General features: G+C 39.8%; 1 protein-coding gene across 1 annotated transcript in view; it reads right to left on the bottom strand.

Annotated features, from left to right (window-relative positions):
- efna3a (ephrin-A3a) overlaps nt 1-19,813 on the bottom strand; it is a 106,881-nt gene extending 87,068 nt beyond the window's left edge. Inside the window, exon 1 of the mRNA XM_053490335.1 lies at nt 19,638-19,813. Within this exon, the coding sequence (XP_053346310.1) occupies nt 19,638-19,741 (104 nt within the window). The 5' untranslated portion in view covers nt 19,742-19,813. The remainder of the gene's footprint in view (nt 1-19,637) is intronic.
- Nucleotides 19,814-20,095: the final 282 nt, after the last annotated feature.

The raw sequence follows: 20,095 nt of genomic DNA, 5'->3' as shown, positions 1-20,095 counted from the left end.
TTTGGTTCAGGTGGGTAAGTGCCAGATGGAGAGCAGTGGTAATTGCAAAGTGGTCGGAAAGATATGAGAACTGCAGGGGGTCCAGTCAGGGGGCAGCAGGGTCTTGATGTGCCTCGTGATGAGCCTTACAAAGCACTTCATGATGTGTTGATGCGCAACAGGACAGTTGTTTCTGATGCAAGGGACAGGAGACCCCCTTGGTACAGGGATGATATTGGTAGCCTTAAAAAACTCAGCTCAGGAAAATGTCGAAGCTGTCAGGGAGAACATTTCCAAAGTGGTCTGCACATTCTCTGAGCACTGCTGTCCAGTCCAGCAGTCTTACACGAGTTGACCCTGCATAGAGGGCAGAGTTTCCTTACATGAGCTGTGCTAAGAGACAGTACCTGTTTGTTGGATGAGGGGTGATCTTCCTTTGGTCATTTTGATTTTGAACTCCTTTTAAGTATAAGTTATACAGGAGCCCTCCTTGTCCTTGACAATCATTTAAAAATCGTTGCTCAGTCTTTGATGGATGCCTCATTCTCTTTATTTCTCCACTGGTGTCTCCTGAGATCTGCCTAAAGACGTGGTTAGATTAATTGGCGGAAAGCCTGCGGCCATTTCTTTGTTTGAGCAAGCTTTTTTTTTCCCCACACCCGTTCGATTCCTTTCATGCTGTGTTGTTTACTTTTTGCCTAGCATTATCATACGACTTCTGACAAAGGTTCAGAAGAACTTTGCCCCGATTGATACATTTTGAAATGTGGAAATTGTGAAGACAAATTATTGCAAAACCAGCAAGAAATCCATCCTTGTTTAATGCTGTGGGTTGGGACAGGTGGTTCTAGGGTCCCTGGTGAGCTTGTGGTTATCAAAACAGTGCATGCTTACTATAGAACCTGTGAAGAACATTGGGTTGTAGCATCAGAAAGGGAATCCATCAAACTTCTATAGGATTTCCACCTGTTTTTCCGATAGAAATCCTACGGAACATATTATGCCCCTCCCATTTAGAGAACCTGACTGATTTTGGTCTCCTTTCCAAGAATGCTCAGAATTTGAACTCTGAATCTCCCATCAATAGGGCAAGAGATTTAATAGCCAAAGTGCAGATCACTGAAATTGTGTGGCACGTATGGTCTTTCATATCAATCACAGTGACACTAGACAATCATTGGAGGGCTCAGATGAAGCATGTGAGGGCCGTCACCATCCCTGTTTGGCAGCCGGTGCTTGATAGGTAAGAGCCGTAAAAGATGGTGGGGAACTGTCCATGACTACTTTAAAAAAAAGTGGCATTGTTAATGGTTAACATTGTGGGGTTAAAGCCATTCTAAGTAAATTATCAGGCATGCAGACTGAATCCTGCAGGTCAATTGAAAATGTGCACTGTCTCCCGAATACCTGAGAGCCAGCCTTGCTCCTGTTTAATGAGACTCCTGCTTTATTTACTGTGGCCGGTCGATGTATTAGAATTCGAACTGGGCAACACAATAAACCGACACTGGTCTCATTTGTGGAGTGAGAACTTAAAATCAATCCTGAGCAACGTTGGAACTGAAGAGATACACAGGTCTGCATGAATAATACATGAAGCAATAAAATGCTGATGAGCTGTCTAATGAGGCTAAGGATGGGGCTGTTGACAAGCTGCACTTCATCCTGAAGCCATTTAAAAGTGAAACTGAGCAAGCAATCTGGTCAATATGAAGGCTTTAGGGCTTTTGGTATCTACCACTTCATTTACGTCGTGGGCATGAAAAATATTGCCAAAAGTCTAGCTGTGTCTGAATGAAAAATACACTTTACATTTACAGAAAAATCTATTTGCATGAGCACATTTGTCTGGACCTTTATGACTTGAAAGAAAATCCAGTAATTAGTACGATTTTATTTGGTTAGAACCAAGTTGCAAGAGTAGCCATGTCATATTGCTTGTAGGACGTCAGATATGAAGCGAGCAGCACACACAAAAACCATGCTCCTTAACACACGCTGTTCCACACACAGTATTTAGTTGATCATTAGTAGCTGCTTTATACCGATCAAGTTCACTCACTCATCGTCTATACCCCTTTGTCCTGTGTAAGGGGTCACGGGCGGCCTGAAGCCTATCGCAGGAGACTTACTGTACAGTACGAAGTTCACTCTGGATGGGTTTGATCACGTCAATTAGCCCAACCTGCATGTTAATGGACTGTGGAAGGACACCAGAATCGAACCCGGACGCTGGAGGGGGTCAAGGTTCACTAAGCCACCATGCATCCTCTCCCCCCAGTCATGTTCAAGGTGGTTGAAATGCTCATCAGGATGAACTGTATATCAGGAAACAGAACCAAACAATTTTTGCACGACGATATAAAAAAATCAGCTTCCCACACATTAAGTAGGTCATCTATAGAATTCCCTATCCCCCTACTTTCTCCCCCTTACTTAATTCTCCTTTTTCTCTTCCTTTCCTGCTCATATACGGTATGATCTGCTTTTTGTCACCAGCTGTGGATGAGGACGGGTCTTATTAGGGAGGTGGGGGATGCACGAGCACAAATGTAATACTGTCTGAATATTGTCTGCGACGTAACACATAACGTCTAGGACACAGGACAAGTGTACTGTAAATGAATCACGTGTGCCTAAACTCCCCATTTTTGGAGGCTTAAAAAAATACATTCAATTCAGCAATTCAATTAAAAGGTATTACATCAATTGATATTTTGACATTCTGATTCTTAACATTAAAGTATTTAAAGAACTATCCAATTATTATTATTATTATTATTATTATTACAGCAGCAGCTGATGCCAAATTAAAAACAGGAAAGCACCACTGGCAGTAGGACACCGTTTCTGTATCGTAATAAAAATGGTTTTGTCCAAATGCTGTAGCCTTTTGTCTTAAACAAAACTGTGCAACCCTTGTTGGTGAAGCCTTTGCTGTAGTTCCTGTTGCTGTTGCTATGGCGACAACATGCGAGACAATAAGCTGTGATAAGCAGAATAAATTCTCTGGACAACACATGGCATTTAAGCGGAGCTTTATTAATGCTGGAAATACGTAAAGCAGAGTCGTAAACAGGACACAGGCAGCGGTCAGGCGATCAGCAAATAACATTAACAGGACCGATATCAAGGCTCGGTACATACAGTACAGACATGGAGCAAATAGTGCACAGTGTGAATGAGGTGTGCACAGTGTGAATGAGTCCTTGTTTGATGTGTGTGACAGAAATGCGGGACAGGTGTGCACAGGTGAACTTAAACAATAGCGATATTGCAATGGTGGTTTGTAGGTTATACTGCGCTCGGGGAAACGGAGTTTGATGCCAATTCTGATGTGGATTAGACACTTGAAGCTGTGATTATGGTGTGTCTAGTTCATGTGTAAAGATGTGTGATAGTGCACCATCACCAAGCATTTAACTGATCCCTGATCACAAATTATTATCTTTTTTTTATTACATTTTGATTTCTTTGAAGATTTGACTTTGTAATAGCAGAACTGAATAACAATAACAAGAAAACAATATGAATAAGAGATACAAATTCTGAAAGATTCACGAATTATTAATACTAATCAGCTGTTGTGCTGATCCCAAGAAAACAAAATTGCGGTAAACTTAAAAATCAATGAAAGGGTAATTAAGTTGGGTTATTTAACCCATTATTTTAAAAGTTATTTAATGTACATATATATATATATATATATATATATATATATATATATATATATATATATATTAGGGATGGGAATCACCTGTCACCCCCTGATAGCATATTATCACGATACCTACAGTAGGTGCCGATTATATTAAAATTGCAATTCTGTATCACAGTTTTATAAATATCCCAATTCAAAATTACATTTTTTTTAAACCATCAAAAAGTTCAATGATTAATTAAATGTAGCACGTTCCTTATAGCATTAGTTGTTGTTTTTGTTTTTTTACTTAAAAACCAAGTACAGCATTTAAACAATGCAAACTAACTTTAAATATGACATTTAACTGAGCAGCACATATATAATTTATATATATATATATATATATATATATATATATATATATATATATATATATATAATTTAAGTTTTACCTCCTCAAATGCCTCCAAAATCTTCAAGTCAACTTGACAATGAGGAGTGGACAGAATACAGAATAAACAGAATATATCTGAGGATTTTAACACGTGTGATTTTTGATAATGTATCACCATAAAAATGTGTTCCTGTTGCGCCACTCGGAAGCTTCTGCACTCGATACAGAATCGTTTCTACCTGAGGTTAATCGGTCGATCACCGGTCACGGCCAGTCAGCTTGAAAACCAGCCCAGTCTGGTCACTGGCCGATCGACCGATTCGTCTCTATTATAAACCAACTCAATTTTGGATCGTTTTTACACCATGGCACGATGAACGTTGTTTTTACTTTGCGCTTGGCATTGTGAACTCTCAGTAGTAAGTGACGGAGCCTGACCCAGGCGATTGGATATTCTTTTCCCGTCTTACAATAATGAGCATCTGGACAAGCCTCTTCGGTTCACACTCCTGCTTCCTCTCTCTGCTGGCTGTCGTCTCAAGCCTGTGCACAGGTTGGATCTGGACTATGACAGCTTCTGACAGGGTTTTCACTATCCTGACATATCTCACCTGTGTGTGTGTGTGTCACGTCCAAGTGTTTAAATGCAAGTGTGTATCCTGGTAATGGAGATGGTTATAAATAAGCAGAGTAAGATTTGATTAAAATGAAACAGCAGCAGTGTGGGGTCATCTCCACTTAATGATGGTGCTTTTCGGTGAATATCAAGTGAAGACTAAAAACCCTGCAGTGCAGATAAAAATGTATATATTCTGAAAGCCTGCACATGCCATACATATACAGTAAATACACTTTACACCTAGGCTAAATACCGTATATTCAGGCGCAGTGGTTCACGACTCCATACAGTACCTTTCCTGTGCCATGTTAGTTTAGGGCATCTACATCATTGAGCTCAGAGAGCATTTTAAAAATAGTTAACTGAGATTTATTCGTGTAGCGCTTTTAACAACGGACACTTTCGCAAAGCAGCCTTGCAGGAATACAAATTCCAGAAATGCATTTAAAATTTAAAAACAAACAGATTTGATAGATTTTCCTTAAAGCCCTCCTATAACTGTGTGCTTTATGGTCAAAAGTGTTAATTGTTAATTACCATGAAATATTTTTTTTCTACAAACTGTTTACTGATCTGTTCAGTCCTGGGGATTTTAGCCCTAAAACTACCAGATCGACTGCAGACAGATCGACAAAGCCATCATAGTGCAACTGTTTGTTTAAAATGCGGTCCGAAGCCATCTTCCATGGTTTCTAAGTGGAACCGTCCCCAGCAGTCACATGTATCTAAATTAATGCTAGGCGGATTTAATACACTCACTAGATCAGAATTCCAGTGGGTCACATTTTGACATACTGAAGGCTGATTGTCTCTTAAAACGGTCTGAACGATTCCAGGACGGTAATTCAGACGTAATGACTTTTTGAAGCTTCTGATCAGCCAGTGGCATAAGGAGTATTCATTGCACCGCCGGTTGTATTTAAGGCTTTTCCTTTGTAGCCACCTTTTCACTCTTGATAGCATGTGAAAATTCAAGTGACTAAAAAGAAGAAGAAGAAGAAGAAGAAGAAGAAGAAACTTAGTTTAAAAAACCTGTTTCCGTCTACGAAGCAATTACTGAACTAGTAAAGGTAATATATAAAAAAAGAAATAAAATATAAAAATACTGGGAGCACACAGGGATCTCATTATGGGTCTCATTAAGGATGAATTTTGGTCCATGAGGCATCACCCAGCAAGATTTTTTGGTTGTAAAAACATTCTGGCAATGTTACGGATGCTGCGACACTTCTGGCATTAGTGTTTTTTAAAAGTCCCTTAAGATTTTCTCTCATTATGCATCTGAGGGTTAAGGGCCTTGCTGAAGGGCCTAAAAGCAGCAAACCACACCTCAAAAGAATCTATCCAGTGACAGAAACTTCAAAGCACTTTTGTTAAGTTGCTCTGGAAAAGAGCTAAATGTAAATGGTGGGGTTTGAACCTGCATCCCCCTAGTCAGTAGCCCAATGGCATAACCACTGAGCTACCCTTGCCGACCAGTACATGTTAAGTTGGATATCTCATCCTTTATTCATGTCATAACCCTGTGGTGCCATAGGTGCAGCTCCACCTATACATATGAACCAGAGAACAAAGGTTATAAAAATAACCATTTATTCCATTTCATTTAACACATATTGTATACAATATATTGAATATTGGATAAACCCTTCCAACCAGCCATCAAACTCATGAACAAGAACTCTCAATAACTCTCTGATAGCTACTCTAACACATCATTGACCCCACAGAGAGGACAGAATGGGCCACTGAGGGGGCCATTATATTAAGATGGTAAAACCGTACAAAAGTGAAGATCTGCTGCACAGATATTATCCACAGACATACCTTTGAACAACACACATGATGTTTCCATAGACCTGGTTGAATGTGCCTTCACACCCTGAGGTGATGGGACTCCTTATCTGCTGCTATAAGCTAAGGAGCCTCCATGATCCAGTGAGAAAGCCGCTGTTTGGACAGGGCCTTACCCTTCACTGGACTGGCCAAACAGACAAACAATTGGTCACATACACGCATCATCTTAGTGTAGTCCACGTAGACCTGTAGTCCACATAATGGGCACAAATTAGGCAACCTCCCCTGCTTCCCAGATGCAAAGAGAAGAAAATTGATGCCCGAAGACCATAGAGCTATAAGCAGCGGAGACGACATAAGATTCAACCCATTAGCAGCAAACTTATACATGATATATACACAGACAAAGCATGGAGATTACTTACCCTTCACTTGTCAGTCCACAACCACTAAACATTATCAAGGTAGAATTGTCTAGAACGGTTTTGTGGATTGTATTCTGTTCTCAGTGCTGATCAACACTTCTCTTCGCTTATCTAGCAGATGCTAAAAGGGAGAAGAAGTTCTGTATTTAACTGACTCAATTCTATCAATTGACTCAATTGACTCAAATGGGCCTCAAGCCCTAACAATAAATGGTAAGAAGGAACGAACACTTTGTTGCGACACATTTGGAGTAAAACCCTGAGCTATCAGGTTGGACCTCCCAAAAGGTAAGCATACAAACTCTACAGATCGGGACGAGGGTGAACCACTTCTCCCCTGCCTGTGACAAAAGGTCCCTGAGGAGGGGAAGCATCCATAGCTCTGTTGCTAGAAGACTATTTCTGCATATCACTACTTCCAGTTCCACTAGGGGAAAGGCATACAACAGAGTTGAGGATCAAGGGAGTGCTAGTGCAACCATTTTCTGTTAAGAAGAAGAATAGGGAGCAGTGAGCATTCTCTCTGTACTCAAGGAGATCCACTACTGCCCTGACGAAGCACTCCCACACCTGAGTCGCTACCAACAGATGTAACCTCCATTCCCTCACAAGCGCCCCAAACCCTTTACCCCAAGAGAGAGAGAGAGAGAGAGACTATCACGAGATTTAGGTTCCCTGGAAGGTGAATGGCTTTGAGTGACAAAAGATGGACACTGGGCCACAGCAACAGAAAGATGGAAACCTAATCACAGCGCCAAAACTCGTGGTGAATCTTGATGAACCGCACTTATGGCCACCGCGCGAAAATGCGTAGGTGAGATAGGGGTGTTAGTAGTTAACAGATTATCGGCCAAACTTCACTGGGTGATGATGGTAGAATAATTATAAAGGTCTTGACTAAAACAACATTCATGAGGAATCACAAAAGAGTTTTTATTTTCTGCAATAGAAAAGAATTTGAATGAGGTACTTTTATCAGAAAGTAACGCTGTAATGTAACTGATTACTTTTTAAAGAGTTTGTAATGTAATTAGTTACTTTAAAAAAAGCAACGTCCCCCAACACTGATGTTGAGTTTTCAACACCCCCAGAGGCACCACAGCAATCATAAACATTATAATGCACATTAACTGTAAAAACACTCGGAAACAAAAGTTGTGTCGCAATTGTAACAAAGCGGGACAGTGGTTGCTAACAGAACATAGTTCCAGACCTACCCTAGGTAATCTCCTTCACCTTTTATCAGAACAACAAAGGGTTGAGCAACCACAGTTGTCCGCACTACTATCTCTATAAACGTGAACTGATGTTCTAGGCTGACTTGGGCTCAGTTAGCGCTTTTCTAGCCTGGAGAATTCCCAGGTAGATGGGTCCCGCTTTGTACTGGTCTCGTTCATGAAAAGAAAAGCCACATTGCTAAGGACAGGGGTGAATGGCAGACTTCTTCGCCAAGTTAGTTTCCATGTTCATTGTGGTAAGCACTGTTAGCACAGCTAAACAGAAACTAACCAACCTGAAACATACATAATAACTCACGGAACACTTATTCACTCATCGCTTATACCGATTCATCCTGTATTTAGGGTCGTAGGAGGGTCTGGAGCCTATCCCAGGAGACTTGGGGCACAAGGCAGGGTACACCCTGGACAATGCGTCAATCCATCACAGGGCACACACAATTTGGGAAAGCCAATTAACCTAATCTGCATTTCTTTGAACTGTGGGAGGAAACCGGAGTACCCAGAGCAAACCCACCAAGCACAAAGAGAAGATGCAAACTACATGGACACAGAGATGGAAACCAAACCTGGCCAGGAATAAAACCCAGACCCTGCAGGTCCACTACACCACCATGCAGCCTGCTCAAGGACCAACACATGAAGAACACTACGTAGCTTTGTTACAATTGGGACACACTTACATTTAGGCATTTGGCAGACGCACTTATCCAGAGCGACTTACTTTTTTTTTTTTTTCCTTATTACACATCTGAGCAGTTGAGGGTTAAGGGCCTTGCTCAAGGGCCCAACAGTGGCAACTTGGTGGTTGTGAGGTTTGAACCTGGGATCTTCCGAACCATAGTCCAATGCCTTAACCACTAAGCTACCCCTGGCCAACACACCAAGGAAACCTAATCACTGGTCCACCAGGCAACCTGCTGCTAATGCTAGCAAATGCCCATATATTGCTTGGTCAAACAATGAGCACCACAAAGTAACTCCTCCAAGTCAATAGGTGATGTATCACACTGCTGTGGTTCAACAGTCGAGCTCGAAAGAGAGCTGAAAGCAACTCGGTCTACAGTGATCAGGACCTACCAAAAGTGACAGGGTCATGGCCGGCTAGGCTGGTCCATGCAGTCCGCTTCAAAAAACAAGTTGGTACAAGTTGAACCTGGGGATTGTGATGATATCAGGTGGTCTCTGGTGATTCCCACCCCTAGTTCACATTGTAGAGTACCCTAAAGTAACACCTAAAGGGTCTATACTCCGGGTAATGTAATTACAAAAACAACTATATAGGCCAGTTGTTTTTTTAGAACTGCTACAAATTCAAACTCTTTGTGACTTTTTTAAAATCTATATTACATTGACAGTTTTATTAACAAATCCCTGCAGCCCTTCTAGGGATGAATAAAGTGTGTGTGTGTGTGTGTGTGTATGTTTGTGCTTTATCAGCGTGCACTGGAAACGGCTTTGGGTAGAAAATCTGGAGAAAAAGATGCACTCTCTATAGCATTAATATTCTCAACTCCTCCTCTTCTTCCCTTCCTCCACTCTGCTTATCCTATCTGCATCTCCATCTGTCTGTTCTGGAGATATTTTGTGAATGTAACTCCCTTTTCCACCTCCAAATACATCATGTATGTCTCCCGGTTGTGCTCTCGCTCTCTCTCTCTCTCTCTCTTCCTGTCTATCTATCTTGGGATGTGCCACAGAGTCACAGATTTGTGATTCATATTCAGTTCTTAAATTGCAAACACATACTAACACACACACACACACACTCATTAAGTTACTCATTAAGTAACTACATCCCCCGCATGCCACAAGTACATTACATATATTAGGAGGTGAAATGCTGGCGCTATACCGTAGCAGGTGTAAAGAGATGAACAAAAGGAATAAGATGACTTCCTGACACTGGTGTGTATAATTTCACTAACACCCCCTGCTCACACACACATACACACGCACACTCACAAACCGTTGCACTCCGTAGTCCTTCCACCCACACACACACACACACACACATACACCAACATCCCGATTTTATTTCTCTGCTGTCTTTTATACAGATGCTCTTACAAATGCTGTTTTTTCTTTGTCTGCATGCTTCTACTCTTGTGCCTGTCAACCAAACACGAATACACACACTGCTTACGCCTGTCCTCAAAATGTCTTAAATCGGTATGAAGAGGTGCGCATATGTAGAAATATAAACAAACACAGAGACAGACAAAGATATGTCCACAGATACCTACACGTTCAGGCAGACAATAATGGAGCACAGTAGGACATTGATATTCTGCACACACACACACACGCGCGCGTGCGCACGCGCGCACACACACAGAAGTATGGTTAGAATCTGAAATCTTGCTGCTGTGAGTTAACACACCATCATCATTACACACAAAGGTACCTGCGCAGACACACATTCAAATCAAAAGGCATGTTTTAAATGATTAATGCTTGTGCACCCCCCCACACACACACACACACTCAAATAGCACCAGTCCTGCACAGTCAGGTATGTAATTGAAAAACGTGCATGTGTGCATTAAAATTAAACGCATAGTCAGTCATTCATCTATAAACGAGGCTCCTGAATTCCGGCTCACTCTCGGCATCCGGATCAACCCAAGACCGGATGGCGTGACGGGGGTTTTATCAGACAGGGATCACGGAGCATGGATCCTGCCCTGTTAGGTCGAGGTTTGTACATTTTCAGCTGGCAGATGCACTTTGCGTGGTGGTTTCTGCTCGCAGGTTAGCGGTGAATTAGGAGACAGTGAGAAATGTGGAGGCAGCGTGGAAATAATTACCATGGATGAGGGCACCGCTTCTCGGTTTCATTTCTCATCGGTGACACACTCGGGGCAATCGCTGCCTTGTTTCTTCGATCACAGAACAAATGTCGAGAGATGATAAGGCACGCAGCGAGCTCGGGACTGCAGCAGGGATTATGGAGCATTTAATTAGAGGTCGTAACTCGTGATTTCCGACCTCTGACCAGCAAAAAAAATAATAATAATAATCGCACTGAAACCATACCTAGGAACTCCCGCACATATAAAAAAAATACTTAACTTTATAAAGTAAACTAAAGCAAATTCAAGTACAGTATATTTCCCGTTTATGTGGCGGCACGGTGGTGTGGTGGTTAGCACTGTCGCCCTGCACCTCCAGGACGGGGGTTCAATTCCCACCTCAGGTCTGTGTGCATGTTCTCCTTGTGCTTGGTGGGTTTCCTCCCACAGTCCAAAGTCATGCAGATTAGGCTAATTGGTGTTCCTAAATTCCCCGTAGTGTGTGAATGTTGATAGGAGATTCTATCATGGCCATAAAATAGGAATAAATACAACAGTAATCACCATTAGCCTCCACAGTCCTGAGTCAGACCACAGAGGTTCCTAGATGAATGGATACTTTATGTAATAAGATATTAACATCAATGTATTACAGTAGTAGTATGCAATACGTGTAAATATAACGTCTTAAAACTTAATAGACCATTTTTTAAATTAATTTAGGTCTAAGAGCATTATCTTTAGTGAATTTATACAATGATTATTTCAGACTGGTTAACCAGATGTATCACCCTGTGTCACAGGTGTTCTAATAACCGGTAATTACACCAACTGTCGGTCTTAGCCCCTGTGAAAGTAAGTCTGTACGATCTGTAGTAATGAAAGGAAGAGAGAGCAGCTGCCTGCCAAAACCATTGGAGACCAGTCGCAGAAGCACTTCCCTTACGCAAAGAAATTATATTTCTCTCTATATAAACTGTCAAAATATTCGATGATTTAGTGCTCTGATCTACTGGTAAATTGAACAGATTTTATAATGTTAATATCCCTCATTGCTACACTAATTGATAATAACTAATAAATAACAGGAAAAAAGATTCAGGATTTTTATTGTCATATATTCATTGGTACAATGAAATTCTTATTTTCTCTTGGCCTCTCGAGAACGACGAGATAGAAGGGTAGTGAACAATGAAATTACAGTAAAAGGTAAATACAAAAAAATACATAAATTGATAAATGACCTGTAATAAGGTTTACCAAACCGTATTCAGAATAATATATTGTATTAATATATTACAATATATTAAAAAATACATAAGGAATTGCCTTATATTAAGAAATATATTAAACTATATCCAAATGTATATATTAATGTATGTAATTTTATATTCAACAAAATATTTTATAATATATTTAATTTGATTAAATATATCTAGTGAATTTCTTTATATTTCTTTACCATATGCATATATGTTAATGTAGTTCAAACAAAATAGACTTTATAGGCATTAATCAGAGCACACTGACAAAGTAAAAGTGTGTGTATAATTCTTAAACATGCAAAAAGTTACAATAATGTTTTAATAAAATAAAATGGTTTTTGTCTTCATTGTAAAATATATGTATATATTTTACAATGAAGACAAAAACCATTTTATTTAAATAAACAAAAATAAATAGCTATTTAATAAAATATAATAAAATAGCAATTTTATTTAAAATAGCAAAAACAGTTTTATTTAAAATAGTTATATATATATATATATTTATATAATTTGTATATATATACCAAACATATCATATATATATATATGATAGTACATATTTGTATACAGTATGTATACCTTCATAATTATTACACATCATACGAAGCCCCCAGGTAATACTAATCCTGTGCGAATAGGGTGTAAGTTGTTCTGAATTGCCAAACTAAATCTTTGTTGTTCTATTTATGGCTAACGTGAGCTGCAAAACTAACTAGCTGCAACACGAGGCTCAATCCCAAATCCTTCTCTACTTGGTGTGTGGAACAAGGGATTGTACACCCTATATAACACACTAGCTATCCATTTAGTGCTATTTTGGATTTAACCCTGGAACCTAGAAGTTAGCTGATATTCTAAAGCAGAATTAGTGGAAATATAACGTTAAATCTACTTTAAAACTACTTTCCCCTCTGTTAATTATGCTAACTGTCGGTCGCCAGCTCCACCAGTTAGTTTAGCCAGTTGTGGAAAGTTAAGAGATAATGGAGCGAAATATCTATTTATTATATTATATGAAAAGCATCATTGATATATTTCTTTTGTTCGTTTGTTTTTTATTCGATTATTATTTATAGTCTGGTCTCATCACACGTGGCCTCCTACAGGAGTCACAGCTAGCCAGCTAGTTTAAATAATGTCAGCTATCAAATGCTAGTAAACGAATGAGGCTGTTAAATTAACATGTCATTAAACAGACCATGGCCAGCGAGATCATGCAGGTTTTATTTTATTCTACAAGAAATATAAAATATGTAGAATCTTTTTATATTCTGCCGTACATTTTAGTGGACGTGAGGTCAAGTACGTCTTGCTCTTTTTTTTGTCAACTTCACAGTCATGGTGCTGCACAAGACTCAACTGGACTAATGGGGCGAGACAGAAAGGTTAAACATGACGCCCCACCCACCTAGGAAAGTAATTCACTTAGCACAAATAAGACGGATACGTAAGCACGATGATTCTCTCTCTCTCTCTTTCTCTCTAGACATTGATTTCCTGGATATTGCATATGATTTGCGTGCATCAGGGAGCTGCTAGTGTGTGGGATGTCTGGATTAGCAATATTAGAAATCAGATGAATGGAGCCGTGTTAAAATATCCAGTGTTTAAGATTCAGTGTTCTCCGTGGCACACCAGTAGAAGCAATGCTACTTCCATTTAAGAGCGGAAGCCCAAGTGTGAAAAACTGGACTGGCTAATTGGGAAAGGTTTCTCTCCCCTGTTGATTAAAGAGACACTAAGCAATCGTGGGCGTTTGTGAGCAAAACAGAGCAGTTAGTAGTGCTTTCCTCTGAATGTGTTCAGCTGCCGTGTGATGTAACATGAGCAGCAATTTAAAAAAGATACGGTGGTGATCTTCACCTGTCTAAGAGATCGAAAGAAAAAAAAAAATGCATGGTCCTCATCCTTTCCAGTTGGTTGGAATAACCAAAACGGTTGGACAGCTTGCACCAATCCCACCAATATGCAAACTGCTGGAGGATTATGCGATGCCCAGAAGCATTAACCACAGCAGATTGTCCTCAAGAAAGACTTTCCCTCAATCCTGACAAGTCCCCAAGTTCCTGTCGACAAACATCCCCGCAGCATGATGCTGTCTTTCACCGTGCTTAGCAACAGGACAGGAATTGGCCAATGACTTGTCTGTGTGGTGTGTAAATTCTCCTATGGGGCAACAGTTTTTAGGGCACTTTTAACTCCGGTGCATGCCAAAAAACGAAAGACTGTAAAGCTGAGAAAATCCAACGTGACCAGTACATAATAAGCGTTTCATCATTTCTAGTTATTCTTCCTAGAAAGACGCGAGCACCTCTCGCCACCGTGTTTCTATCAGTCACACTTTTAAGGGTCATTAAGCCATTTTTCCCGGCTTGTTATAATAAGCAATATTCTGACTGCAAATTAACTCAATCTGTTTGTTGTGCTTATTAAAATAGAAATAGAAATCTCTAGACGATATTTACGTAACCTTTTTTGTTATATTTGATATATTTTTAACCACTATTCCAGGAGACTTAGGGCCAGATGCGGGGAACATCTTGGGCAGGGTGCCAATCTATCACACGGAATATTGCTTATTATAATCATTAGCTTAGAAACCAGGTTCTCTTGGTTATTATTGGCTATCTCATGTGTCTCGTGAATAGAGAAAAGTGTGGTTGATCAAACGAGACAAATCTTCGTCAAGACCAATGTTTGGAAATTCCTGTTTTTTTGTTTGTTTTTGTTTGCTAGGAGGTCAAAGAGAAGGTCCTAAAATGGAACAGTGTTTACAGTATATCTTAATTTATTATGGATAAAATGATGAACAGCACTTTAAATGAGCTGAGAAGTGCAGTACTATAGTAGTGGAGTGCTTGATCAACTTCTCCTTTAAAATGTGCTCCCATTTCCATTACACGCAAGCGTATTAAATTAGCAAGACCTTTGACATTATTTTATTTAATTTCACCACTCACGGCAGTGAATTTAAAACATGATTAAACAGCAATTTAATGACCTTGATTTAGTATCTCGTCGTGTTACTAAATTCATTTTTAAGACTTGAGAAGAATTTGTGCAAAATACATGCGGGCGATTTGCATAATCTGAAAGGAGAGCACAAAAAATGGCTTAAGAATGTTTTTACCACATCATAAAATAGACGTTAATTTTCCTCCCCAAGAAAATTAGTTAGTTTAGTGATTTTCATTTTAATTAGACCGAATATTTCGGTCTTTCCCTACAAGCATGACGTGCACCAGGTTTTCTTTATATTTCTTTGTCTTACTTTATGCACTGTTGTAAAGTACAATAACATAAAGCCACTGAAACAACTCAACCCATTTATCACATCTGGGCACCTTAGTGCTGCCATCTGGACCGAGCAAGTTAGTGAGGGTGAAGCCAATGAGGGTTTGTCCCAGCGGTGTGCTCAACACGTCCCCCAGCATTTCCTCCTTTTCCCCCTTAAGGTTAGAGCCCGATAGCCCGATGTTGAGTTTTTTCCCTGACTGGGTCAGTTTTACTCAGAAGCGTCTAAAGCCCAGGGCATGAAACCTCCCAGGACTGATAAAAAGATCTGTATTCATGAAGTGAGACCTGAGCAGATGTCTCCGCTACATGCAATCTGGGTCAATTCACGGATTATTTTATAGCACTTATCCTGGTATAGGAGGATGAAGAGAAAGACTCTCAAGACTGCTGCTACAAGCAGATTTATAGACTACATGCATATAGCAAATCATATTCTCTGTGTGTGCAGGCGGGTCTGTGCGAGCACGTGTTCCTGCATACCTGATAAACCTTTTCAGCAGAAAGGCTTTTTGTCAGTGTTAAACAAGTCAGGAACAAACCCACAGGAGCAAACTGGGATAATTAATAGCGATGTTCTCTGATAACCTTAACTGCCATCAGCAGCTGATTTTACGATAAATGTAAAATCAATTACAAAGAAAAGAATATAGATAAGGATGTAGAAAATGATCTTTTTTGATAGATTATGTTAAAGAGATATTTTAATACTAAATGTATTGCTAGTATGATGTCATTATTAATATTATATGAATATAATATACATCATACCATTTTATTTTGCTTTGTGCACTGGTGCGCAGTCATGTTGGAACAGGAAGAGGCTGTCCACAAACTTTTCCCACAAAGTTGGGAGCATAAAATTGTCCTAAATGTCTTGGTATACTGAAGCATTAGGAGGTCCTTTGACTGGAACTAAGGGGCCGAGCCCAAGTCCTGAAAAACAACCCAACACCAGCGCACAAAGCAAGATCCATAAAGACATGGAAGAGCGAGTTTGTTGTGGAAGAACTCGACTGGCCGGCACCGAACAGAGTCCTGACCTCAACCTGAGATAAACACCTTTGAGATGAATTAGAGCGGAGACTGCGAGCCAGGCCTTCACGTCCTACATCAGCATCTGACCTCACAAATGCGCTTCTGGAAGAATGGTCAAAAATTCCCATAAACACACTCCTAAAGCTTGTGGAAGGACTTCCCAGAAGAGTTGAAGCCGTTATAGCTGCAAAGGGGGCGGGGACAACATCATGTTTAACTCTATGGATTAAGAATTGAATGTTACTCCAGCAGAAAAATGGTCTACTATATATAATAAACAACAAGAACTTTAACACAATAGTTTGATTTATTTGATATACCCATACAGTATGTGAAGAATAAGTATTTAAGTACACTTTGGTGCATTATGTTTTAATATACTGTATATATAGTCTCAGGTTTGTGCAGTTTAGAGATATAGAGTGACATATCCTTTTATCAGCACAACTTGGGCAATATGATAATAAATTGAATTTTATTTTATTTTAACCAACTATACATGACTGAGCACATAGGCAAAGCAATTATGCTGACACATACTGTATATACATACACACATAGTATACAGTATATATAATTCAGGGGTCACCACTCCACTGACTATATATATATATATATATATATATATATATATATATATATATATATATATATATATATATATAATGTATTCCCATTTTAGACACATACATACTTAACACTTAAGTGAATAAAAAATTACTGTCCAAATTAAATCCTTTTTTTCACACAAACTCTGCAGCGATTTTATTATTTCAGACCCCGACAGACACCACTGTGATTTTGCACAATACTTTTCACCACTACTTTCATGCCCTATTTAGTCACCTGGCATATCCATATTAAACCACTCCTGAATGGGGAATTGAGCAGAGAGTGATTTCGCAGGTTGATTATAAGTATGATTAAAAGGAACTTGTTCCTCCCACGTTCATTTCAACGCCATCCTGACAGGAAAATGTAATCCCGAAAAAAAAAAAAAAAGACGTGAAAATGTTTTACAGACATCATCCGGTGAAAGTAATCCTCTCTGGATACGGCTTAATGCATAATACAATAAGCCATAATTATAAAGTGACAGCTATTCAAACATGCCACAGACTTCAGCTGCAAGGGTACAAAAGATTTACAAACTGCACTTGATTGAGAACGCGTTCTGAACAAACACATGAAAACAAAAGAAGACATGAAATGGGAAAAGTGGCAGGAAACCGGGCGCATGGAGAAAGTTCAACTGCAGCCGTTTGTAGTCCAGGAGATCAATCCCGACTGTGTTCTCTATGTGGGAGGGGCCTATTGACAGTCATGATGGTCTTGATGATCATGCGTGCAGAGGATAGCAGATAGCCTGAGCGAATGGTGCAGTTCAATGGCTTTATAAGTCTCAGTGGAAGCACGTGTTAACCTTCACCCTCCCCAGCTGTGATCTGATAGATACAATGTGACAGTAAACATATGGTCAAGAGGCAGCCTGGATGATTTCATGATCAACAACACAGGATGAGCTGGTCGAGCTGGTTTATTGTCTCGGCCATCTGGGTTGATCTTATTAACTTTCTTGATCAATATGCATTTAAGATTTTCTAATTGTTTAATTAGTCTTATTGTAACAGTGTTGGAACAATAATTCATGGACTGTTTCTCATCTACCAGTTAAAGTTCAAGAACTCTGTTGGCGCTTTGCTGGTCAGACAAAGCAGGATTATTACTATTGATATTATTGCCTTGGCCTGGACATTTTACTGTTTTTATCATCTCACAGAATGCATTATTTAACTAATCAGCTAAAAAAAAACACCTTTTTTCAATTGGAGTTTATGTGTTATGTGTAGTACAGGGGGATCCTCCAGAACCAGGGTTGAGAAAGTGAGAATAAATGCCATGCAACATGACTGATATATTTTATTTATAGTTAAATATTGTTACAGCTTTTCCTTCTCTGATGTGTGTATTAGGCAACGATGCTCTAAAATACATGCCCTCTTCATCCCATCCGCAGGTGTGTGATGCAAGACAAAAAAAGAGTGCAAAGCTAAAGCAAATAATGACTCATGATTGAGTGTAATGCAGGGTATGAATTATTTAAGCATCGATTTCTGCCACTGAACAATGCACGTTTAACAATTTATTTTTTTTCCCCAAGCAGCAGCAGAAGCACACAACTCAATCTTCTAAACCAACATCTTTATTCCATTCTCTAGATTCATTGATTGACCTCTGATAGCTATGACTTGAAACAATTCATGGCATAATGAATTAAATTACAATAACAGGATTTGAAAAAAATAAATAAATAAAAAATGAATCAGCATCATACAGTGTCGGGTTAACATAACATGTTACATCAACAATAACAACAACAGTGTTTATAACATTTTCAGTACTTTCTAAATTTATAAGCAGCTTGAGTTCATAACTACTGTATACAACTAAATGGTTAATAACCTTTTCACAGTTCTCATCATCTACACCGCGTTGTCCTGTATACAGGGTCGTGGGGTGTCTAGAGACTATCTCAGGAGACTTAGGAAGGAAGGTGGGGTACACCCTGGACAGGGTACCACACTCACATGCTCATTCAAACAGTACAGACAATTTGGGAACACCATGCAGTTAACCTAATCGGCATGTTTTTTTCAAACTGTGGGAGGAAACCCATCACGCACAGGGAGAACATGCAAACTCTGTGCACACAGACCCCGAGGCGGGAATCGAACCCAGAATCTTGAGGTGCAAGTGTGAAAGTGCTAACCTCTATGCCACCGTGCCAAAGATATGGTGTATTTACAGTATACATAGTAATATAGTATGCAGTATGATAAAGTATAACTTTGTGCATGTCAAGGACACTCCATGATCATATAAGATGATATGCATATGCACCCATATGAGTGCTGAAATGTAGAAGGTATTCAGACTAAATATGTTGGAATATACAGTATATAAGTTAAGGTGCAAAGATGAATAGTGCAATATAGACAGAAAGTGACTTGATGCACAAGTGTATAGAATGCTTACTCTAAGATAGGTCTGATAGGACAGCTGCAAGTGAATGAAATAAGATATGAAGAAAAGAAAAAAAAAAAAAGATCCAGCAGGCAGATGAGGAAAGTGTGGTGACCCACTTACTGGATGTTGGAGCTGTTCCAGTACACGGCATGGCGGTTGTTCCCGTGCGTCAGGCGCAAGTTGGAGACGGCGAACACGACGAGCCAGAGCCCCGGGAAAGCCATAACAATATCCTCGGCGTTTCTCTCTCTCTCTCTCTCTTTCTATCTTCCTGACTGTTTGTGCTCTCTTTTCTCTCTTTCCTTTTTTTTTTTTTACAACATTCCTACAAGTCGGAGAATAGCTTGCAGCAGCTTGCGCTCTCGGTCTTCAGTGCAGCTCATCATGCAGGCATCCCTCTCTTTCTCTCTCTCTCTCTCTCTCTCGGCTACTTTCGGACACTGGCATTCCTTAAACAAAGCCCTCGCATGTAACGCGGTAGCTCACAACCTTACAGCTAGAGAAACCCTGGGAGTGTCAAAGCGAGGCGCAGTGATACATTGTTGCCGGGTTTGTTCCGCGCATCAAAGGGACGAAAC

This window comes from Clarias gariepinus, chromosome 28, assembly GCF_024256425.1.
Source record: "Clarias gariepinus isolate MV-2021 ecotype Netherlands chromosome 28, CGAR_prim_01v2, whole genome shotgun sequence".
In the NCBI taxonomy this organism is placed as follows: Eukaryota; Metazoa; Chordata; class Actinopteri; order Siluriformes; family Clariidae; genus Clarias; species Clarias gariepinus.
This window is presented reverse-complemented; position numbering and strand designations above follow the sequence as displayed.